Source organism: Zea mays, chromosome 5 (genome assembly GCF_902167145.1).
Source record: "Zea mays cultivar B73 chromosome 5, Zm-B73-REFERENCE-NAM-5.0, whole genome shotgun sequence".
In the NCBI taxonomy this organism is placed as follows: Eukaryota; Viridiplantae; Streptophyta; class Magnoliopsida; order Poales; family Poaceae; genus Zea; species Zea mays.
In genome coordinates, this window is record NC_050100.1 from 218,941,646 (window position 1) to 218,967,244 (window position 25,599).

General features: G+C 40.4%; 1 protein-coding gene across 6 annotated transcripts; it reads left to right on the forward strand.

Moving 5' to 3' along the window:
- Positions 1–359: 359 nt before the first annotated feature.
- On the forward strand, positions 360–16,951 carry LOC103627799 (PHD finger family protein). Of its 6 annotated transcripts, none has more exons than XR_004849755.1 (20): positions 405–2,081; positions 4,106–4,191; positions 4,279–4,647; positions 4,740–4,823; positions 4,902–5,351; positions 6,385–6,451; positions 8,642–8,822; positions 8,957–9,060; positions 9,195–9,407; positions 9,637–9,878; positions 9,957–10,181; positions 10,249–10,479; positions 10,550–10,603; positions 10,771–10,836; positions 10,926–11,063; positions 11,169–11,222; positions 11,478–11,858; positions 13,545–13,604; positions 15,435–15,794; positions 15,876–16,949. XR_004849755.1 is itself a non-coding variant. In XM_008648099.3 (19 exons), the coding sequence occupies exons 1-19, from the start codon at positions 740–742 to the stop codon at positions 16,038–16,040; spliced, it is 4,491 nt and encodes a 1,496-aa protein (XP_008646321.1). In that variant the 5' UTR covers positions 360–739; the 3' UTR covers positions 16,041–16,949. The 6 variants fall into 6 exon arrangements, 2 of the variants coding, with proteins under 2 accessions (XP_008646321.1, XP_008646320.1); XR_002262551.3 differs by having other exon boundaries at positions 11,754–11,858; positions 15,861–16,927; XR_004849756.1 differs by having other exon boundaries at positions 11,754–11,858; positions 15,876–16,618.
- Positions 16,952–25,599: the final 8,648 nt, after the last annotated feature.

The following is a 25,599-nucleotide window of genomic DNA, read 5'->3' on the forward strand; positions in this document are numbered from 1 at the left end:
GTCCGAGCATGGCCTCGGTCTAAATAACATCAATAAAATAACGTCCGACGCCACCAACCCTTCCACAAAGGCAACTGAAAGAAACAACATGGCTAGTGTTAAGTCTACTTTACGCCATACGAGATGAATTACCATGCGTTTTTCGCCATACTTTTCACTATTTTAACAACTATGATATCCACAAGACGGACTCAGGTACGCGTCTAGTAGATAGAAGAGATAAATACAGTTCGTAGAGAACTGGGGACGTCAACCGGAACCCGGTCCACTTGTAGAGTTGTACTACAAACGTTTCTCACAGAGAATGAGATCCTGCTTCTTGCTTCACTGAGAAGCGTCAACCGGATGGTGCAGTTAACGTTGCCGTTTTAGCACCGAGCCAGCCAGGCAAGGCAAGTGAGCACGGACTGCACGGTGCAGTTAACTTTACAAAACTGAAGCCGTGACCTGTGATGTGACCTCCCTCCCGGTCCCAGTCCCAGTCCCACCACCAGGGCAGCACGCTCTCCTCCCTCCGGCCTCCGCCCACTGGATCCGAGACCCACGCGCAAAACTCGGGCCGGGAAAAACTCGCCAGGAAAGAGAACGCTCGGAAGGGAAACACAGGCTCGGGCTCGAGACGAAACCCTAACCCTACCTCCGCTTGCCTCGACGTCCCTCCTCGCCGGAGGCCTCCCCCGGAGACGCAGCCTCCGCTGAGGGCTCCGGCGGCGATGCGCCCCTCCCAGTTGGAGGCGTTATGAGCGGGGAAATGGCGCGCGCCGAGGCCTTGCCAGAGGGGGAGGCCCCCGGGTTCGGTGTCGACCTGTATGCGCAAGCCACCAAGGCTGTGTCCCTGCGGACGCCGTTCGAGGGCGATGAGGCGGCGCCCAGGGTTCCCACGCTGCCCGCGCGGCTCGTCAGCTGGGCAGGGCCAGGGGACGCCCGGAAGAAGCACAAGAAGATTCTGCCTCCCCCTCCTGATGATGCTGCTCCGGAGCCTCCACCACAGTCACCTGTAGTCACCCCTGCGAAGGTTGGCTTGTGGGACCAGTTTGAGGCGTATTTCCGTCCCGTAACACTGGCTGACGTCGAAATGTTAAGACCAAAGCTCCCATTTGGCTACAGCAAGGTTGACTCATGTATGCTAGTACCATTTCTGGGCAGTGGCAATGAGTCAACAACCCAAGCTGAGACATATGACGTGGCTGTGGCTGAAACAACCTTGTATTTGGGTGTTGGTGGTGAAGAAGTGGTCACTAATCGGGAGCGCGGCGTGCAAAGTGTGCATCTGGCTAGTCAGAAAGAGAGGAATGATCAAAGCATTGAACATGACATACATGATGTGGTTGTGCAACAGATGGTCAGCGACAAAGAGCTTAATAGGCACAGAGGGGTACAGGGCATACACGAAGTTTCTATTCAGTTGGGAGGGAGATCATCTGGAGTGGATCAAGCTGGGAGCAGTAGTGGCATTGTTTTAGGACAATTTGTCAATGAGGAAGGAACTTCACTTAATTGGCTGCTAGGAGCAACAGGCCGGTTTGTTCTCACTTCAGAGCGACCCAACAAGAAGAGAAAGCTTCTGGGTGTCGATGCTGGGTTAGAGCAGCTTGTTCTGCTTCCACGCGTAGGGGCTGAGGCATCTGCAAGCTGTGATGTTTGTTGTCTTGGAGAAAGTTCCATGGAGTCCAATAGGATAGTTAACTGCAGCAACTGCAAGGTGTCAGTGCACCAGAAGTGTTATGGTTTGCATGCTGTGCCTGATGGGCAATGGTTGTGTGCTTGGTGTACATATCTAGAGTCTACAGGGTGGTCATTGAAGGAAGATGCTGGTAACACCCAGTCGATGCCTTGTGCTTTATGCCCAAAGGAGAAAGGAGCTCTTAAACCTGTTAAAGTGGAGTCTACTCGAAATGAGGGTATTGGCCACCAAAAATTTGTGCACTTGTACTGTAGTCTCTGGGCACCAGAGGTTTTTGTTGAGGACATGGAGTCAATGGAACCTGTACTTAGCCTTGAAAATGTCCAAGAGAATCGGATGAAGTTGACGTGCAGTATCTGCAAGATTAAGCATGGTGCATGTGTCCGATGTAGTCATGGTATGTATTGTTCACACCATGTTTCCAGCTTCTGTTAAAAAGAACTGTCAAAAACTGACATATATATTCTTATGTTTCAGTTTATATGATACCATGATTTAGGAAAGTGCATTTTACTGCTCTTTAGGAAATGTACAATTTCTACAGTAGTATTAGACTTTTTTCTTGTGTTTATCAACTGTCTTTCTTCAATCATGACTTCAAATTTGACCTACCAATCCATTATGGTTTTCAGTTTGTAAAGGGCAAAATTTCAAAACTATGTTTGTTATATTGATAGCAGCTCAGAGCACAAAATGCTTTCTAAAATAGGTTTGCTCTATAATCACTCTACTATTTCCACAAGGGACATTGTCTTCTGAAGGGACCACCTCGAAAATTGTTCTTTTTATATTGTACAAGGGTCAAGGGGCATGTGGTGTGTGAGATAATTATTTGATTTCTTTTTCACTTTGTAATATGGTGACGGGACATACTGAAGGAATCTTTCATAATTTTTAATTCTACGTAACTGATAGAATTGTATTGACTTTTGTTTTAGAAGGAAAAACCGGCAAACACCAATTCACATTTTTTTGAAGCAATAGAATGAGTTTGATTTATTGTGCAATATTTGTGGAGAATCTGTGATATGGTTTTTTTCAAGCAAGCAAGTTTTTAACCTTTGTATCTTGCTTTTTGAGTACCCGCACACTTTTGCATGCATCAATTTAATATGCCAGCTTAAAAAATAGATGTGTTGCCAAGAATAACGCAATACTTGATATCATGTATGTAGCCCACGGTTCCATACAAATCTGAATCAAGTTTTAATCTGAATTTTTAAAATATTGTGTAATTTATGTGTGTATGTATATTTATTTTAAAATATATGTGGTAGAATCTGGTGTTAAGTTGCTTTTGTGTTGATCGAACTTGTTGGCTTTGTGGTAGTTTATTTGTTCCTTGTTACTTCATTACTATCTTGAACATATGACATGAAAAATTGCTTATGCTTTAGTCCTATGTTATATAGCTGCTTTCTGATCTCTGATGAGAAAAATGTTATTTATTTTGTTTGTGTCCCTGTTATCAATTGGGTAGGCCTGTAGGGAGGCTGGCTGCGCCATTTCCTAAAAAACTTCGTAATCATTGGTTTTAAGTAATAGAATCTGATGTAGCCCGTTGTGAAAAAAAGAGAGCAGCGGGGTTATGATATTACATATATTTATATGCCAGCTAAATACTATCTAGTGCTCTCTGAGCATATGCTTCCTGCATTTGTCATCAGAAAACTAGTTCATCGTTGATATTTACTGGCCAACTTAATTATTTGTAGTTGCATCTTCTATTCTTCTCACAGTGCTCTTCATTTGTTTTAGGGAGCCTTTAAATAAATGAATGCTTTCTGCAAATGATTATAACCTGACCCGTTAAAAATGTCATCCTGGTGGATGTATCTTCAACAATGGTTTCCAGCTTGATATCACAATTTTTGGTACTCTGAGTTCCTTTTAACTTGAGAAATGGTCTTTATTGGATATCTGGCTACAAGCCAATTTTCTGAAGAGCAAATTAAGATGGGATAGTCATATGTTCTATCTCAATTAATCATAGTTCTTAGGATGGAAGCATGTTCAGTTTCAAACTCCTTTGATCTCCCTCAGTAGGGCTGGAAAATAAGCTCGAGGCTCGCGAGCCGCTAGGAGCTCAACATTATATACATTTGAAATATGGAACCATCATTGAACATTATGAGTAATTTAAATTATAAATTGTAATAATAAGTATCAGAAAATGGCTCGCGAGCCAATGTCGAGCCGAGCCGAGCCTCCTCCTCCAGCTCGCCAAGCGGACGAGCCGAGCTGAGCCTGTTCAGTCATCAAGCCGCACCGAGCCGAGCTCGGCTTGGCTCGTTTCTAGCCCTATCCCTCAACTTGTGTTCTTCTAGAAATTATTGTGACCTTAGTTTAACTAATATCTAACTCATAGGAATACTGTCTTTTAACTTCAATACTTTTTACTAAGTTTTTTGTGGTTTTCAGGGACGTGTCGGACGCCCTTTCACCCTATATGTGCAAGAGAGTCAAAGCATCAAATGGAGATATGGGGGAAATCCAGGCACCCTAATGTTAGGCCTTCTATTCTTATGGTTGCCATTAGCCTTACCGAGGTCAATATGGCTCACTTCTCTTGTTGCTTTCCTTTCCTTTTGTAGGTTGAGTTGAGAGCATTTTGCTCAAAGCATTCTGCAGTTGAATACGCCAGTTCTGTAGATACCAGTAACCTTGCATCTGAACAGAATCCTAGAAAATCTGGCCCATACAATACCACCCTCAATTCTGGGAAAATTCCAGTAATTAGGTTCACACGCAAAAACAAGGACAAATTCATCAGTTGTGGAACCAGTGCCTCTAGTTCTGGTAACCTGATCAGAGTCAAGACAATAGAGCAAGATGCTTTAGCTAACACAGTTAGAAATGCAAATTCTCAACCTATTCGAATATGGGAAACAGGTACTGGTCATCCCTCTGTTAGTGGTGATCATATCAGAAGTTCTGGTGATATTGCTGTAGTGCTTAGAAAGGTAACTGTTACCCAACAATATTTGGATAGAGAATGAATTACCTTTCTAACCATGGCGAAGCAAAAACATTAATATCTGCACTGGTTTGGCAGCTAATTGACAGTGGAAAAGTTAGTGTTAGTGATGTAGCATCTGAAGTCGGTATTTCTTCGGAATCCTTGGAAGCTGCTCTTGTGGTATGTCATGCATGTACCTTATGTATATTTGCTATGTCAACTTCATTTACAAATATTTTGCTATTTCTTTATTGCCAGGGTGAAACTACCACGTTTTCCCATGGTTTGACGCTGAAAATTATCAAGTGGCTCCAAAATTCTGTGCATATGCATGGCGCTCAAGGAAATGTTTGTAAAGGGAGCTCAGGGGTGGTGCAAGATAACAAATCAGATGGATTGGACACCACAGATACTGTTGATGTGAAAAATGCATTGGTCCTAGATGATGACAAGGGTGTACTTGTTGATGTGCCGGATTTCGCTGTAACTGAACCTGCACGAACAAGATCTAAAAGCAACAGCAAGATACTGAAAGAAAATAATGCAACATGCGCAACAGGTGTGACTATTGTGCAAAATGGAGAAAAGAACATGGTTAAAGAAGATTCTAATCCCGAGTGTGCTGCTAAAGAATTTGCAAACGAATCTACTCAGGGGTTTTCTCCAAGCAGCAGCAAGGATGTTTTAAAGGACGAACATGGAATATTGGTAAGAAATATGACTTCTGACTTTCAGAGCATTATTTCAAGCCTGTTTTCTTGTCCCTTGCTGGCTTTGAGCATGAAATTTCAATGCATGGTTGGTATATTTTTTGGTATAATTTTTTAGTTAGACTTCTCCGATAGAGATCTTCAAGAGGGCTGATATAATTTTTTTGTTGCCCTTCATGATTTTTTACTTTAAATTCTACTAGTCAGGTACCTTCCTCTAGCTGAGTTGGTTAGGTGGTCTGAGTAGCACTCCTCAGGTCCTGGGTTCGACTCCCTGTGGGAGCGAATTTCAGGCTGTGGTTAAAAAAATCCCCTCGTCTGTCCCACGCCAAAGCACAGGTCTAAGGCTCAGCCCCGGTCGTGGTCGTTCTCACATGGGCTTCGATGCCGCTGTGTATGGGTGGGGCAGGGGTTCGGGGGTTTTCTCGACCTGTGTGAGAAGGTCTTCTTCTAAATACAATGCCCGGGGGCTGCCTTACCCCCCGCAGCAGGTCGAGTTTTTTTAATGTTTTTTTGATAATATAAGGGTAGACCTAGTGCTGGAGGCTCCCACATGAGTGGGGTCTAGGGAAGGGATAAAGTGAGGTAAGCCTTCCCCCGCAAATGTGGGGAGGCTGCATTGAACTTGTGGCCCGGTGACTCAGTGAGACAGCTCTCACCACTGCACTAGGCTTGCCATTCTTTTTTGGTAATATATAATGAAGGGATTAAGGAAAACATACCTTGTGTAATGGAACCATCAGCTGCCTGTGATGGAAGGCTCCTTCACCCCCGCCCCCTAAACATGCCTACTCACCTGACCAGTCTCTTTAAAATTTGTCTTATTTCTTTCCGTGGCAAGTAGTTGGGCTAACTATATAATGAACTGATGTCATTAAGTGATGTTCACCACTATCAACCGTCTCCCAATTTTTTGAACTTGTTGCACTCCAATTTATCTTGCCTGATGTGTGCTGTCTTGTCATTGTTTAATGGTACTAGTGAAGTAATCTTTTGTCATGGATGTAATTTGATTCCCATCCTTGTGACAGATACTGAACGACACCTCTGGAAACAAAGAATCTGGTACCTCCACACAGATACCAAATGAAAAGCAAGGTAAAATCTTTCGTGAACTTTTCTGACTTTTTAAGTACTTGATTTTTAAAAATAATATCTAGTTTCTTTTGGTCCATCCTGCTTTCTCTAAGCTCCGGGTTAGTTTATCTGGAAAAGCAAATAAAACAGATGAATTTCTGCACTGCCACTATAAAGAAAACTAACTTAGACGTGCCATTCAAAAGAGAAACCGTGATCAACCAATGAAGATTTTATTATTATCTCACATGTTAACTGGAACTACAACTTTTGAAGGGTCATGATTCATTAATTGTGACAGGTGTAAAAGGTTGCCTAGACAATCTAGGTTTTAACTTCTGTCTGGCCGTGCTGTTTTTTTTGCTTAAATGTATTGTTGATGTCTTAAAAACTCGGCCGGGGAGGGATAGACCGCCCTCTAGGTATTATATTAAGAAGAGACCGAAACATGGTCCCGGCCGAGAAAATCCCTGAACCCTGGCTCCCCATCACTAGCGGGCCGTCACCGTCCACTCTGCAACGGCCCAACCGGAGGGTGGCGCACAGGACGTAACCAGAGAGCGGGCGGGGCACAACGAGGGAATTTTTTAACCAAGCCCAAAATTCGTCCCCGAGGGGGATCGAACCTGGGACCTGGAGGTGCTACTCGAAAGCCTTAACCATTACGCTAGAGGCCCTTTCGTCACATCTATGGCTATCTGTTATAAGGCTCAAGATTGATGCGATTAAACTGCATTAATTAATTCTTGTGTCCTGGAAAAGGATGCAATGCAGAATTAAATACTGAACTGAAAATAGGTGAAACTGTAGACATTACATTTGCTCATGGTGCTTACTTGTTTTTTTCTTTTTTGGTTGACCAATCCACTTAACTGTTGATTTTGAATTTTGATCATTCTGCTTCAGCAGACTGTCTACTTCCTCCCGACTGCTGCGTTTTGAATATTAAGATACTCTGATATTGTAGGAGTAATGCCAATGTTTCATTGCCCTTATAGTATTCATGTTTTCATTTTTCTTTGTGGGTTGAAGCCCTCAAATGATCAAGTACACAAACAATTTGTGAAATGAAGCATTATTGATCAAAGCTATCGATATGGGTTTGCTTCTATTGGCTAAATGTCCATTGGAGTGAGTTCTGATGTCAACGTTCAAAAGATAGCTGCGCCATGCTACTATTGCTTCTGCCTATCAATGTGCTGTTGAGCGGGCACAAGCCATAATAAACGCAACAATTTGAGTTTGTGGTAGATCAATAGGAAATATTCTTCACCTCTTTCATGAACTTGGATCACATTGATATAATCTTATGGTCTTGTGAATGTTGGGGTGTGACACGTGGGCCTAAACACTCGGGAGAAGTTAGAGCAACAATGCCCAACATAACATGGAGTTGGGGGTATCAATGTCGTGTCAAGCGTGTTCCATCCGGGTGACAGACGGGGGTATTTATAGGATAACCAAGGGGCTAGGGCCTAAAGTACGTTCATACCCTTGATTGCCTACTACATTCTCAGGATATAATGTACAACGGGGTAATTACAATATAGTGATGACCTAGGCCTAATTACACCCAACCAACATTGTACCCGCAACTGAGGTTGACAGGTGGGTTTGCTTCGCATGCTGGGAGGCCCACTTGGTCTTTGTCAGTCATGCTCGGTCCTCCGGATCTAAGTCCCCGAGGGTCATCGTGTCGAGGCCTTTGTGGTCATTCCCTCGATCTGCCTTTTGACTTCGCACCTAGGCAGGCGGAGACCCCTCGTGCTACATCTAGGACGTCTGCCTCGGTCTTCGTGGCCTGTGCCTGGAGGAAGAAACCGCCGTAGGCGCTGGGACTCCTTGAGGCCTTTGACATCAAGGGCATGAAGCCCCCGTTGTGGACCGGGTCCTCGACATCTTCTGACTCTGACTGAGGCCAGCGGAGCCTCCATGTTGTGGGAGAGGACTGTGCTCTGTCCACACGCTGTGTGCGCGTCCGGCGAAGTCTCCTTCGTGTTTTGTTCGTGTAATGTTAGGGCCCTACATTTGCAGACAAGATTAGTATGGGGTTAGCCACAACCGAGTTGGGTGGTGATCAAGGTCTAGTTCGGCCTTCGTCCCAACAGTGAAATAGCAGTCATTTGCATCGTTTCGATTTGCATTTACGTGGTATTCTTTATTTGCTTTCTTCTAGTTATTTACAGTTATGTGGGTCTATGTTATGAGCAGGTGCATTACTTGGAAGAAAAAATAATGACTTAACTGAGGTCGAACTGGGTCCATGCTTAGAGAAAGGAGTACCTTCACATGGCCATTGTTTTGTTCAGGGTGATAATGGTGTAGATGGGGTAGGTTCAGTTGAAAATAGCTTCAACACTTCAAATTGCTCTCATGGACAACCTTTTTTCAAGTAAGTTGCACATATGCACATGTGTACTTGATTAAATTTGTTTTTCTGCTGTTTTCACTGATCTACTTCTTTAGTACTTGAACCAATAAGCTGTTGTTGGAAACAGTTGTTCACCCCTCTCTTGCTGTATGCAGCTTTGATGATTCACATTCTTATATTCACCCATTCATTAAGAAAAAGGTATCTCATCATTGGGACATTACTTTCAATCAGAATAAGGAAACTCTGAATCACTATAGTAAGTACTTATTAGTTTCTCTAAGCTGATTACTTGTTAGCAAGTTTCGGTTTTTGCACCTTAATGTTCCACATAGATTTTTGCATGTCAAGTTTTAACTAATGTACTTTTTTTCTTCTTCTGTTCAACATTAGTACAAGAGTCATCATATCCTTCACATGAGAAAATACCAACTGATTCCTTGGTAGAAGTAGAGAGTACAGCAGATACAACCGTGACAGATCAAGTTTTGAAAGCAAGGTCTTCAAAAATTCTTGAGCATTCACCTGATGATGAAGTTGAAGGAGAGATGGTGTACTTACAATCTAGGCTGCTTGACAATGCTGTTGTTCTGAAGCACAGATATGGTAAAGAGTAATTTTTCTCATGTACTTCAAAATTTGAGTAAAGAATGCTAAAACCTCTTTGCCTTCTCCATTGCTATTGTTCCAAGCTTCTCTCATGTAATGATGTCCATGAAACCGTCCCACAAATTAAGTGGTTTGATTCTTCAGCAACTTAAACACAATCCATGAAACTCTCCCATGAGTGCAGTTGTAGTCTCATTAATTTCTTTAAATCGCTTATTTCATGCAGAAAAATTGATAGCAAAGGTTGTCCAAAATCTTTGTCGCGAGCTGGATGCTTTCAGTAAAAGAAAATGGGATCTTATCTTTGTGAATCAGTTTCTTCGTGATGTTAGAGAAGCTAAAAAACGTGGGAGAAAAGAAAAGAGACATAAGGAAGCCCAAGCTGTACTAGCTGCAGCTGCAGCTGCTATTGCATCCTCCTCACGGAACTCAACTGTGAGAAAAGATGCAAAGGAGAATGCACCAGAGGTTTGTTTGTGTTTTGATTGGCCAGTTGTGAAATTAGTACATGTAGATGTTAGGAATCTTACCTTTTCTTGTGTGTAGAGTTCTCCAAAACTTGTTGCTGGATCTTCAAGGGTTGGTCAACGGACTTTTTCATTGCCACGGATTAATGATTCATCAAAGTCATCCAACAACAAAGTATCATCAGATAACAAATTTGGAAGTTTTCATATGCCAATTTCTTCAAAAGAAAATGGGCTATACTGTGATGTATGCATGCGAACTGAAACTCTGTTGAACCGAATATTTGTCTGCTCCAGATGCAAGGTGATTTGGATTTGTTGAAGTTTTCATGTCTTATGCTATATTGTGTTCTTAACTTCTTTTTTAACAGGCTGCTGTGCACATAGATTGCTACAGAAATCTGGAAAATTCTATTGGGCCCTGGAACTGCGAACTTTGTGAAGATGAAGACATTTCATCAGAAGCTACAAGTACAACCGTTAGTGATAAATCACATTGTAATGGCAAGTTACCCTTTGCACAGTGTGGCATGTGCCATGGCACATCAGGTGCTTTTAGAAAGACTGTAGATGGGAAGTGGGTTCATGCTTTCTGTGCTGAGGTAATTATAAATAATAATATTCTTTTAATGGCTTTCTTGTTAGGTCCTATAATGTTTAAATATTTCGCAGTGGTTGTTGGATACCAAGTATGTAAGGGGACAAGATAGCCCTGTAGAAGGAATGGTATGTAACCCTGTTTGCTATTGTGGCTTTCTTTTAGTTTTAGTTTATCAGAAGTAATAGATCCTTGGCAATTGTTTTTGCTGCTAATTTGATGACAGTACCTTATTCTGTTGCTGTGACATTTCATTTGTACCATCTCATTTTTGGCTGTTCAATGTTTCTACCAGGAAAACCTTGTAGAGGGAAAAGACACTTGTTGTCTCTGCCTCTGCAATGTTGGCATGTGCTTAAGGGTACATTATTCTCCATATGTCTTCTTATCTAACCTAGACTTGGAAAGACCACTGAAAATCTTGCTAAATTTGTCTCTTCCAATATGCAGTGTAGTAGTGGGGATTGCAACATTACTTTCCATCCTACTTGCGCTAGAAGTTCTGGTTTATACATGAACACGAAAGGGTTTGGTACTACATCACAGCACAAAGCATACTGTGACAAACACAGCGTAGAACAGAAAGAGGTAAGGGGTACTAAGCTATTTTGAAGTAATAGGTCGCTCAGATCTGTATTATGCTTGTTTTGCTATTACTTCTGTCTCTTAACATCTTTCTGGAATTCTGTGCAGGCTGATGCACAGCAATATGGACCTGAGGAGCTCAGGAGCATGAAACGAATGAGGGTTAGTATGTCGCATTTACCTTATATTGTTTTCATGTGTTTGGTAGCATAGAATATTTGCACAGTTACTAGAAATTTAATGCAAATGCTTCTATAGAATGTTTCAAAAATTCCAAGCGTTTGAACAACTACATTTAGCTGTTGTTTTATTTTATTTAATCACTAAACAATTATGACCAGTTGTACTCTTTAACTATTTATACAGCTTAGCTTTTGCTCCAAACAATGACTTGTAATGTTTTTTTTTGTCTTGAAGTATCAGATGCAAGAGCTCATTACTCACTGCCACTTATGAAGAGATCAGTCTGAAACCAACAAATTATCTTTAGCTACCTTGTGAAAACTCTGTGGTTTGCTTGTATCATTCGAGTTAGCTATTTACAGTTTTGGGAATACATTATGCTGCCACAGCACTTCATGGGGCAGAACTCATCAGTCATTATTCATAGAGGAAACAATATATTTAGGAATTGTTTTTCTTATGCAACCAACCTTGTGCATTCCTGACTTCCCGTACTCATGTTCCATGCAGTACATGTTTATTTGGATGTTATTGAATACCGAGTGAAGCTGCACATAGTATCCTTTTAGACTATCCTCCTGACTCCGTCCCATGGTTTTGAGAAGCTCAACTTACGTAAGGCTTGGCATTTGTATGGCTTGCATAGGATTTCATAGGTTATGGTATACCAGATCTTTATCCGTAGATGTTTTTTTGTGTATGTTTATACTTGTCATAAGTTGGCTGAACTTTACATATTGGCAAGAATTAACATTGTAAGTTTGTATGCATTGTCTGGCTTGTTTTTTGCAGAGTGGTTTCTGGTTTGTGTCTCGAGAGCGTTGCTTTCTTGCCATCATAACTTAATAGTGTTTCACCCTGTGGTAATAGGGGTGGCAATGGGGTGGGGACGGGCGAAGCCACAGCTCTGCCACAATCCTCGAACTTGCAGCCCCGCCATGGCCCCAAAATGTATAACAGGGCAAAAACTCACCCTGTTCCCATTTGTGACAGATCCTTGATCCCCATCGGAGCCCCCACAGAGCTTCAAATGAGTAGCAATAGCAGTGCAAGGATCGGGAATAGTGAGAACAGAAAATACGTGTAGCAAGAACATATATTACAAACAAACTTGAACATCAAACACATTATTTTTTGTCAGCCAATAGAACAACAATCACTTCAAGCCAATAACACTACAGCTCTGCAATTTACACCATTTGGCAAGAATCGGAACAATAAGCAAGGAAATCTTTAATTTACACCACAGTGCAGCAAGAATGGAAAGAACAAAAAAAAAATCAACAGATGGACTTGGCTCTATGGAAAAGATCCTGTGTCTCAGCACGTATGGACCCACAGAACGCGTTTTGCATCCTGTGGAGCAATGGCTGCTTGGAGTCCATAGGGGTGGAGATGAGGTCGCCAATAGGACAGCCCCAAGGTGTGGACATGGACAGATATGCTGGAGTCTGAGGGGATGGACTGCGGCAGGATGTGAAGGCGAGGGTGGTGCTGAAGAGACGACGAAGTGGTGACTGCCTGGTGTCCTGGTGGGTGCTAGCTTTTTGGCGTTCGGAATAAGGGCTAGAAGATGTTGGGCCATATCCTTCATGTGCCAGTAATATACGGAAACACATAATTTTAGAGCACCATGGATCCAGAACATTGGGCCTGGCTCTGCCCTGAGATGATTTTGGGTCCCTCTGGCCACGTTTCATCCCATGCAGCCTTGATCTTAATCACAACGTTCCCGGATCATTGGGAATGAGGGACGGGCACAAGGAACGGGAAAAATCTGTTAAAGAAACATGGAACAAGGGGGGGGGGGGATACTGGTAATCTTTGTTCCTTTGATAACAGGAACATGTTCCCAGCGATTTAGGAACGAAGTTAGGGAACAGTTGTAATGGAACAAGGAACGACATGTAATTGAATATGTATGCAATTACATGGACTTGATCCCTAACGCCGTTTGATCAATGCGGGGATCCACATCCATTTTTTTTTGCCATCCTTATATGTTTGGTGCAAAATACAACGCACAAATATAATCACAGTATCAAACATATCACATAATTATGTATTCATGTGACGATTAAATCGAGGATTATGATCTCTCCTGCTAGCACAATATTTTTGTACATTTCTGTACCGTTCACATGATTCTTGCATACGGTCATACAGATACACTTGGCTAACTTGTCGGGCATCCATGCTACCTACCATGACTGGGTGTTGTTACTAGTAGAAGTTTTGCTTTACAAAGGATGCCCCATTTTCTTTTTTAGTTCTTTAAGTACACATATCATCCTTTTGCAGGTTGAATTGGAGAAACTACGCCTGTTGTGTGAGAGAATAATTAAGAGAGAGAAGGTGAAGGTATGTTTAGTTTGCAATTTTACAATTTATGTCTTGCTTCGAAAGTTGAGCTACATGAGGATATGGTCATGCTTGAATTGGAAATACTGGAATTGTTGCCACCTTCATATGTGGTGCTTTCATATGTCCAATACATGGTGAAAAGACCAGAGGGTAGAATAACTAGCAACCTTTTACCAATCAGAGGTCCTTAGTCTAATTTGCAAGATTTAGTGACTAAGGGCATGGGTTGAGACTTGAGACACTTGTTGGCCTTGGACACAGAAATGATGCTGCCCTCATTTTTTTTTGAAATTCTCCAGGAGCACTGGCATATCGTACAGGGCTTAACTGGGCAACCACGCTTGACTGCACACTCAAGTGCAGTTGAGACTGCCTGAGAAATCCCAGAATGCGTATACTGCAGCACACACACCACACTCGCACCCACCCACCCACGCCAAGAGTCCCCTTTGGGAAAATCTCTGGTGCAACACCCACCATTTGTCCAGATTAGGAATCGAAAATGGGTGGGCAGCCTGGCCATTGCCAGCGCTACCACTGAGCCATGAGCTCGTTCGCGCTGTCCTCAATTTACCCAGTTTGTGTAAGAAACCCAGCTACTGACAGCTCAATGACACCACCATGAGATCGTGTCAGCAATTCGGCATCGGTATCTAGTAGCTGACACCTTATGTCTTTGTCGGTATTGCAATATCCTTTTTTAGATATAGGGCCTTAGCCCTTGCTTTTTATGACAGTGCATGTTGGAACTTGAATTTCAGCGCATGACACTCAACGTCACAGAGCTTAGGTCCTGTTTGGTTCCATTAGTCCTAGGACTAAAGTTTAGTCCAGGACTAAACTTTAGTCCTTACCCTGTTTGGTACTTTGGTTGTCACAGAGCTTAGGTCCTGTTTGGTTTCATTAGTCCTAGGAATAAAGTTTAGTCCATGACTAAACTTTAGTTCTTACCCTGTTTGGTTGTAGGGACTAAATAGATTCTAAATACATTAAATGCAACACATAAAGACCGAAATACCCTTTTCTTGTTTCCTGTGTATGACGCCAGTTTTCTAGGCAAGGGCAATTGGGGTAAATGTTGCCCTTTAGTCCCTTTTAGCACCCATGTGAGGGACTAGAGACAAAAGCCAATTAGTCCCTAGTTTAGTCTTTCCTTTGGCAAAATAGGGACTAAAAACCAGAGACTAAAGATTTAGTTCAGGGACTAAAATTTAGTCCCTACACTGTTTGGTTGTAGGGGCTAAACAGATTTTAAATACATTAAATGCAACACATAAAGACCAAAATACCTCTTTTCTTGTTTCACGTCAGTTTTCTAGGCAAGGGCAATTGGAGTAAATGTTGCTCTTTAGTCCCTTTTAGCACCCATGTGAGGGACTAGAGACTAAAGCCAATTAGTCCCTATTTTAGTCCTTCCGTTTGGCAAAATATAGACTAAACGGGACTAAAAATTAGTCCCTCTAACCAAACGGGCCTTTAATCAGCTCCATCGATGCAGCTCCACATGTTTTCATCAATGTCTTCTTTTATTGCGTATGCAGCTAATCCCATTAATGGTTCTTTGATTCCAAATAAGGCAACTGTTTATTAGATCAGTTTTGGACTTGGTACATTACTTAATTTTAAAACTATATATTGTAAATCCAGACAGGTTTTGGTGTTTTGATATGGTAGTTGGTTACCACGTTTGTTTCCTGTGCTCATTTGTACAGATGAACTTACTAGGTGAACTGTTTTTTTAAAATGATTTGTGAATTTTAACAGGATGTCTGTCCGCATACTTTTATCTGACTTCATGACCTAACACTCCGTTGTTTATTATGTCAGAGAGAGACGGTTATGTGTGATCATGATATACTTGCCAAAACAAAGGACACTGTTATTTTCTCCTACCTTGCGTGTGGAGCAAGCTCAGAATCTGCAACTACTTCAGTTAATAACAGGTCGTACATGCAAAGATCTGATGATGTCACAGTAGATAGTACTATTTCTGGGAAGAAGACCATAAGATTTTCTCTGAAAAACAGAGATGTTGATAGAAACACAGCTGACAGCTCAAGAACATTGATATCATTCAAACGCAAGTTGAGTGAGAGGGGACCACGAGCTGGTAAGCAACTTCCACAGAGGCCAACTATTGCAGCAGAGAAACTGGAAGATGAAGACAAGAAGACAACTGATAAGAAGGTTTGTACCTTTTACTCCTTTTTTTATGCTTATTTCCTTCCGTCACTGTACTAATATGTGGAGCAGATAATTATGCAACAGAGAGAAATGTTTCAAAAAGAGCTCGTTATGACATTAGATCAAGCTTCTACACAGAATCAACGTCTTCCTAAGGGATATGCTTATGTTCCTCGGGATTCCTTATCAAAAGAGAAGCTATGGAATCGAAATACACAGCCACTTAATCCGCAGGAGCCTGGTGGATAGGATCAGTTGAAATCAAGTCGGTTCATTTCTCTCGAGGAAGGTCATGAGAAACTTGTGCAGGCATGTTCTTTGCAACTGAAAACGACAAGCGGCAAGCAGGGGCTGGCCAGTGCTATTGCCGCAAGGGTTACAGCCAATCCGTGATCTTTTTTGGACCCAAGTTGCATAATGGTGCAGACTGAGGTATTCGTGTGAATGTATGGTGTGGCACCATAACAAGAAGGCTGCCCCCACCCAGGTAACGCGAATGATCAGCAATATGGGTGAATTGACCTACTTGTGCTATACCAAAGACAGCGTGCCAACTGTATATATGAGTTTTATTAGTGTGCAGATTTCATAAAATTGCCCTGTACATTCTTTCCTTTGCAAATGCTAGTTTAGTTGTGCAGGAGAAAAAGAATTATAAATCCGTTTTGGTTGGATAAGAAAAGAAATTAGTTTGGTTCTTTATCATGGTTCAGAAGAAAATGCAGTGGTGCTTGCGGGCAACGTTGGGCAGCTGTTTGCCTGATACATGTACTCTGTAAGGATGGTGAAGGTGCCAAAAATAAGGTCATGTCACTGCTTTTCGCCAACTATTTGTTGGTGCTAACTGGGAAGTGGTATCATACAGGCTGAGAAACTGTGTTTTAGCTCTTGTCGCCGGTGGTTTCCGAGAGCCCCCTTTTTTTAAGGGGAACAGTGGTCTCTTTACCGGTTTTTAGATATCAAGATAGCAACAATGTTGAAGTTGGGCTGTAAGTTCTTAGGTTGAGAAGGTATGATAGCTGAGCTTTTTTTTTTTCAATTTACATGTGGGGTATATTGTATCTGAGACAGGTTTTTTTCCTGCTTGCCGTCCAGATTATAACCTTGGTTGGGCCTGTTTAGTAATTTGTTCGGAAGCGGTTCATGTTTTCAATTCTATTGCTCGATGTCTGCAGAGATCGCCTATTACATGCAAAATTTATTTCCAAATTTTAGGTTACATTAGCTTTGTTAAGTCAACCATTTGTAATTTTGGCAAGTCATAATGCATGTGGTATCACAACATTTCATGGAAGATTTAAAGAAGCTAATCTGAATTTATAGATGGTCTATTTTTGTATAAATAAACTTTATTGAAGTTTGCAAATTTGACTTACAAAACCCAATGGATCTATATTTGGAACGAATTGGGTATTTTGAATGGTTTGTTGTGAAAAGAACGTGGAGATACCATATTCAGTTGTGGTGATTGTTGCAAATACTAACCCCGTTCTTAATTATAGCATTTTAGTAAATTTTCTAGTTTTGATCTCCATTGTGGAAAAACATCAATATCTACAAATTGAAATAAATGCACCATCAAAATGTCGGTGTTTTTTTAACTAAATCTAATGGTATACTTGGTTGTTGAGTTTGATGAGGACATGCCATCTAACGATACAATTGTTAGTTTTAAAGTGAGCTCGTTCTTATATGTATATATTTATAATAAAACTAAGAATTGGTTGCTATCTTTTAGTATTATTCTGAATATACTTAGAAAAAATGATGATGATGATGATGATAATAAATGTATATGACATGAACAATATTAATCTTAAACTATAAGGTGGTGTTTAGCTCAGTGGGTGGTCGGGTAACGGCAATATAATTGGCTGCCGGCGCAATCTATTACGGTAGAACAATTATTTGACTTTGTTTGTTTGCCAACCGCAACGAGGTCCGTAAACTTGCAACGAGGTCCGTTAACTTATAACGGCGAGGGAGGGCGGTATCGCTGCTGCACTATACTATCGCTGCTGCACTATACTGTATCTAATCCCTCCGCTACTGATTACGTTATGGCCTAAGCAAACATGCAGTAACGAGATTGGATGGCATGGGGAAGCGATCACGTAAGAAAATCAACCAACCAAACAACTCCTAAAGTTCATCAAATATGAACTTTTGATTTGTCAATGGTCCTATAATACTTTATTTATAACTTTATCCGAAGTGAGTTTGAGCATTTGATGAAAAGCTTTCAAATTGATATGGTTTGATCTTAAGACCAAGTCAGCAAGGTCTCAAAACAATTATCATAAGTTGTTGCTATTTGTATTGAGCTGTATTGTTGTGGGCTTGATATTCAGCTTTGGGACTCTAGACCTAAGTTGGAGATGTCTAAGAAGATGAACACATCATGTAACCCTCTGGACGTCCTATACCATGTCCACCAACTTGCATGGCCAGCAAGGACATCTAAGCCAAGTTAGAGCCCCTTTTGGAATTTAGGACTAGACTGCAGTAAAATGGATGCTTTAAACTCATACATACTTTGTTTTTGATGATCCACATAAGGGCTTGTTCATTTTACCGTTGATCCATGTGGATTGGGTAGTTGAGTCGGTTTAAATCTATAGTAAGTCAAAATTCATCCCAATCCACATAGAATTAAAATAATTGAACAAGGCCTAATGATGGAAAGATAATTCTATGATTGTGTTGATATTAAAATCCCATCGAAGTCAATGGCAATCATCGAAACAAGTCCATATTTATGTGTTACTGCCTTCGGTTAGGCCATGAAACATGTAGGCCCATTAGGGGCATAATGATCTTTGGACGTCTCTTGGACTTCCTTTCTTTTGTCTTGACCTTTGAACCAATGTGTGGGGTGTTCCTTTGTCTCCATCAGCTCCCTTATCTCATGCTCTATCTCAAACTTTACTCTGCAAACAGGGTCATCCACAGTGTTACATCCCCTGTTTTACATGATCCACCGAAGATAACAACCCGAGTAGGAGACAATCACAAACATCAAATTGAAATGCAATGATACATGATATTTGCTTTACTAGAGATTTGAGTCCCTCAATTCCTATTCTCCATTGAGGAGGCAACGAGTGACCACTTTAAGCTGCACCTCTATTTGTGGTGTCTTTCAACCACTTCACTTAATCCACAAGTGTGATTCCTTCCCTTACAGAGGTAGAATGAAGGCCTTCACAAACTTGTCGAGGCACACCATAATCCTTGGTTGCTCTTTGAAGACTTCTAGACGTTTAGGAGCCAAGCTCTAAGAGCAACCAATGTGAATCACAGGATCAAAGAATTCCACAAGTACACAAGAAATGGCTTGCACTCTTTTTGCTCACTATTTCAAAGCTAACTCAATTCACCATTTGACTTCTCATTTAGAAGTAATCTCAATATAGGGGTGGGAGTGCCTCATGAGGCTCTAAAACGCACATGGAAGTTATAGGAACCAATAGCCCTCAAAGGGAAGGATTTGGGGGTTATTATATCCCCACACACTAGCCATTAACTAGTCGTTGGACCTGTCTGGTGTCATACTGGACCATTCGATATGATTGGCGGTGCATTGTTGACTTAGGAGCAAACCCACCTCATAATTTTTTAACACTTGTATGGAAACCTCAGTTAAAAAAACAAAACTACCATACCAATCTCTCTTAAAAATACTTTCACAAACCCCAGAAATTCCACAAGAGGTCTATATGTGTTGATAATATCGGGCCATCTAGTATGATCTCAACAACACAGTAAGCACATTTTCCACTCTTCCCTCAAACCTCACATGGGTTGGCTTGAGCGCTTATAGATAATCAATTATCATTCTACTGCATCCCTCTTAATAGTATATATGATATGATTATGGACTCAAGTTTAAATAAAAATGAATATCAAACCACTTGAGTTCACATTTTCAAACTCATGTCAATACTTTCAATCTTCATCTTTAGTGAATGTTAACATGTCCATTTTGTTTGTTACTTGAGCATGTGTCTTGATCCAATTCCATATATTTGAATACATCCAAAGGCACCAAGTCACTTTCATGAAATGATTCATCAATGGTTGATCCTTTTTGTAATATAACTTCATATATCTTTATTAGTGATGACTAAATGGAAGTATTCTCTTTTTCACCATAATCATGGTCCTGCGACGCCTAAGATGTCGCTTGCCTTCACTTTCCCTTGGATACTATGATTCGGATCAACATTAGCCACACATTGAAATCCATATAATGAACATTATCTTCTTCAACGTTGATTTCCATAGCAAGCTTTCCAAATGAGACATTCTATATGCAAGACCTCATGTCTCATGAGAGCAACTCAACTATGTTTGCTTTCATTTGAACTGTAAGTCTCCCAAAATATATAAGTCATAACATGAACTTCATTTGTTTTATTGTCTTGTGTTTGAACTAGATTGCTCTTACAATAACACAACTTTTGAGCTTTTTAACATGTTCTGGTACAATCTCTAGTTTACCATTATAATTGAACCATTATACACTTCAAATGATATAACATATAATTCAATGTGTATGTGATTTAATCAATCTCTTGTTCAACACTTAACAAAAATGTTTGATCTTTAATCATGTTATCATTCTATTTTCCAAGACCTAATAAAAGGGCTAGATGCACTTATAAGGAGTAGATGGTAATAGGTACATGGGATCTTTTTATTTTTTAATCCTTTTATTCAGTATTTTAATAATAACAACTCACAATCTTTTGGGAGACTGCCACATTAAATTAAATTATGTTTCCTATGTGAAAACCCTTGTTTTGTCGCACCACCACATGTGATATAATAAAACTCAAATATAGAAACATTACGATTCTTTGGGACGATATCAGATGGTTTTACAAGAAAATCATAGATGTCGATGAGATCTCCAACTTTCTATTTTTATTTTAGGATGTTGTCATGCTTAAAGAAATATAAAATTTTAGCATCATAATAATTGTGTACTAACACATGTCGCATTAGAAAAATAATGTCTGTTTTGTGTGGTGTCAAATAAAGATAATTTTTACATCAAAGTTGTAGTTTTCAATGTAATGTAGAACTTTATAATTTTATATTTAAGGTTAATAAAATGCTTGAAAAATAATATAAAATTTGAGTATCATATTAATCGTTCTATAAGGCTTATTGCCTCATGAAAATTATATTTTTAAAAAGATATTAAATAAATATATTTTTATATTAAAGTTGTAGATATGGTGACTTATATAATTTTTTTAGTTTTGAAGTTCTTCATTTGTGATTATTAAAATGATAAAAAAATAGAAAATTTAAGGGCATATTAATCGTATATCAAAACTTATTTTTCAAAAACATATACTTCCATGTATCGTTTAATAATTATACCTTTTTATATAAATTATGTTGTTTTGCATAAGATCTATGTATTTCATTTTAAAATATTTTATGACATCAAATAAGAAATATACGATTTTTGTAAAATGATATGCTCCTTAACTTTTATATTAATTTTTCAGCATCTTAACAAACTTAAATATAAAACTTCAAACTAAAAAACGTGTGTATCCCATTAATAAATTCAATTTTAATATGAAAGAATTATTATTTGAAATTTTTTAATATAAGTATTTACTTTTTGAGGCGACAAGCCTTGGTGCATGATTAATTTGGTACTGAAACTTTATATTATTTTCTTGATCATCTAAAACTAAAGACTATAAAATTGTACATCTAAAAAACTCGGCCGATAGGAGAAAGACCGCCCCCATGGTATTATTATATTAAAAAGAAACTCAATCGGAGCCCACACATGAACCAGTGAATGATCTTTTTTTAACTTTGCAGTCCATCTTGTGTGCACATGAACCAGCGAGTGATTTTTTTTTAACCTTAACCTGAAATTTGCTCTCACTGGATTTCGGAACTCAAGGCATGAAGAATGCTACATAGACTACCTAACCAATTCGGCTAAAATCACTTTTGCAGATTGTACATCTCATTAACAACTACAACTTTGGCATGCGAATACCTTTATTTGAGATAATATTTTTCTAATGCGACAAGAGCCAACACGCGATTATTGTGATTCTAAATTTTATATTATTATTTTAAACATGTTAACTTACCCAAATGAAAAACCTCATAACTAAAAAAGTTGTAGATCTAGACTATAATTTATATATATAAATCGTCTCCATCCAATATCGTATCGAAGAGTTATGATTTTCTGAAGGTCGGGTCATATCGAAGAGTTATGATTTTTTTAAGGCTAGGTCTTGTCACGTCACTTATAGTAGCAAGATAAAGCAGCACTGTAGTATAAGATTTTTCATGTACGTGGTAGATCTTATGACGCCAACGCATATTACGCGACGATGTGATTTTTGTTTTTTGTTTTTTTTTATCAATTTTTCATTTGTCCAGTGTTTTCGGCACTCGATAAAAACCAATGAACGGCACAAAAAGAAAACTTGGTAAAGAGCTTTTTGACAATAATTATTTTTGTTATACGTTCTTTTTAGTGAGTGTAATATTCGACAAAGCTTTTATCATCTTTAGGTAAATAAAAACACTTTAAACTAAAAATTGTCTAGCGCAACGATGGAGGGAACAACGCTGAGCAAACTGTAGGTTTCGTTTTCATGAATGTACGGATCACCTTCGTTTTCTGAGGAGCGTATGTATGAGTGAGAAGAGTCGAAGGTAAGAGCTGGATGATGGATCTAGTCCAGCCACGTACCCTGGCAGGACAGAAAATATCAACGGAACCTTCTAATCAGTTCGGCGACAGTAGAGTGATTCCAAAGGCTCTCGTGGTTGGTGGTGCGGCCGAAAGGAGAAAGACGAAGCAGGTACACGTACCGGCTGTGTACGGCGACTGCCTGCTCCAGATATGATGATGAGATAGATATGTGGAGGCCGCAAGGGTGGGGTGGTCAAAAAGGACCGGAGCACAAAGCGAAGGGCAATGTTGTTGGCATCTCTGCCTGGGACCGGGCATCACTAATTAATGAACGAGGATATAAATGGCCGTTCACATTATCTTTCTATCATGATCACATAAATAGTGGCACTGACGTCTGAAATAAGAACTAACCGATGTACAGAAAATCATATATATGTATATACCCTTAGGCCTTGTTCGTTTCCGTCGGATTACACCCGGAATCGTTCCAGCTAATCAAATTATATATAAATTAGAGAAGCAATCCGGTCAGGAATCGTTCCGACCCATCAATCCGGCAGAAACGAACAAGGCCTTAGAAATATTCCAATCTTATATTCAAGTGCAATATAGTAATTGCTGTAGCCGCTCTCGTGGATGCAATGCACCCGCGAAAAGGAAACAGTGTGATTTATTTTGTCAGCAGCGGTGGATGGAAAATTCTAAAGTAGATAAATTTGTCATATGTCCGTGTATTTGTTCCGATTTTTATATATACGACATATGATAAATTTTGTTCTAATGAAGCACAAAATATATGTTTTTTATTGTTTATGTGCGTGTGAATGTGAAACCAACAACCAATATTCAAACACTCACTTATACATAATTTCACCTTATTTTTTTATATAAATTATCATGTTATAGCAGTAGAGAAGATAGTATAGAAGCGTGGGACGATTCTAAAAAATATAGTTTTTTTTTAAATATTAACGCGAGACGACCGTTTTAACTGATGCTTTAATATAGTAGAGATAGAGAACAATCAAAGTAAAAACTAACATGGACAATCATTTTTTTTCGCGAGAACAAATTAAAACCAATTAGCTGATATATGGTAATATATATTGGCAGTAAATTAGCAAAGCCTCGCAATTAAGTGTGGCGGCGCATGGATCAATACTAGGTCTTTTTCGAAAGAACAAATTCACCGATTACCTCACATGGTGATATTGAATTGGCAAGTTCACATCTAGTCTATAACAGCATAAAGCTTAATTATTCTCTCATAGTCTCGTGTTCCGCATGATACATTACATATGAACAATTCACAGATCGCGTTTAAGGGACCATGCCATGTACTATACTGTACGTATATACTACCCTTAGAAATATTCCAGTCATGGTTATATATTCAAGTGCAATATAGTAATTGCTGTACCCGATCTCGTGGATCAGTGGATGCACATGCACCCGCGATAAGGGAAAAGTGTGATTTATTTTGTCAGCAACGGTGGATGGAAAAATTCTAAAGTAGATAAATTTGTCAGCAATGGTCCTGCGCAAAAAAAAATCTAGGATATCTCTTCTTCGCGTTGAAATGAGAATCCTAGTAATAATCTTTATGAAAAACTTTTGAACGTGGTTGGGTCGGACTAGGACTTTATTACAAAAAAAAACAGCTGAGGACTTATTTGTAAAATGTTTGCGATCACGTGTCCACGCGCGGAGGAGCCAAGCCATGGATGCTTGGAAATTCCCAAATCCCAAGCAATCTTTCGAGAGCCTGATGGGCAATAGCGAGGAGCAGGAGATGTATGTAGCCTTTGATTTGAAGGGAATAATAATTGCTTTGCTCCCACCGCAGATGTGGACGGTGGCTCCCCCCTTGGCCCTTGGGCCAGAGCATCGGGCCCACCGGGTCGTCGTCGTCGTCGTCGTCGCGTGTGGCTCCGTCGCCCTCAGCGCAAAAGCGAGGCAGGCAGCTCCGCAGATTCTGTGGCCGCCTCGTCCGCCCCGGACCCGGACCTACCTCCACCTATCGTCGTCCCCTACCCCACGCACAGTTGTTTCTAGGCGCTGGCGCAACAGCAACCAGCACGGCCGCTGTTGCTGTTGGATTGGATCGTCTAGATGATGAGCTTGTTCGCTGCGGCTTGCTGCGGCTGCAATCCGGCTGCGGCTGCGGCTTCTACAGTATTTTTCTCTCTATGGATTGCAGCTGCAGCAGTCCAAACAGCTGCAACAGTGTCGGCTTGCAGCCAACCGAACACGCCCGATGATTCGGAAGCCACTCAACAAGCAACAAAAAGTCAACTACGGCACGCCGTCGATCGATCGTGTTCTTGGTTTGGGTCCGGCCGGTATACGCGACGTTTGGGTTACGTATATTTTCATGAAAGATTTTGATTTTATTGTAATTTAAACCTACTCAATCCGACGGATCCACATAGTTTGCAAAGCACGTCCTTGTATCCAGACTAGCGGCGTCACTGGGGATGGGATGGGAGCCGTGCACCCTAGGGAACGGGAACGAGATGCCCGGTGCAGTGCACATTTCTTTCGCTTGCAATCTAGAGTAGTACTAGTACGAATCAGAGCAACTTACCATATTCATTGTACCAATTAGAGCATTCAATAAATTAAAGTGATCAATCAGATAGCCTGATGTATCGAACATAGAGCTAAGACAATGTGTCTTCGTCAAGATACATGTCTTGACATTTTTTATATTCACCCTTTAGACATACTTTAAGACACAACTTAAGACACCATTGTACGTGCCCTTATCCCGCTTTCTTCGTAGCGAATTAGCGATAGCGATTTACCTGGAGCTGTCAGCTTCACGCACCCGGCCGCGCGTGGCGTGCGCTGCTTAATGATCATTTGGGAATCCCTAATCACGCAAGGATTCTGCTCGAGATTATTACATATAGGAGTATTTTTTTTTACTATACTTTTCCGTACTGGAACCGTCTGGCCGGTTTTTCTAAAACCTCATGCAATTTGCAATGCATATACAACTAGAGATGGCAATGGATCGTGATCCAAATATTTTTTCACAACATTGTAAGGCGCTAAATAAATTTTAGGGCATGTTTGGTTTCCTACCTAAGGCGCCACAATCTGCCTAAC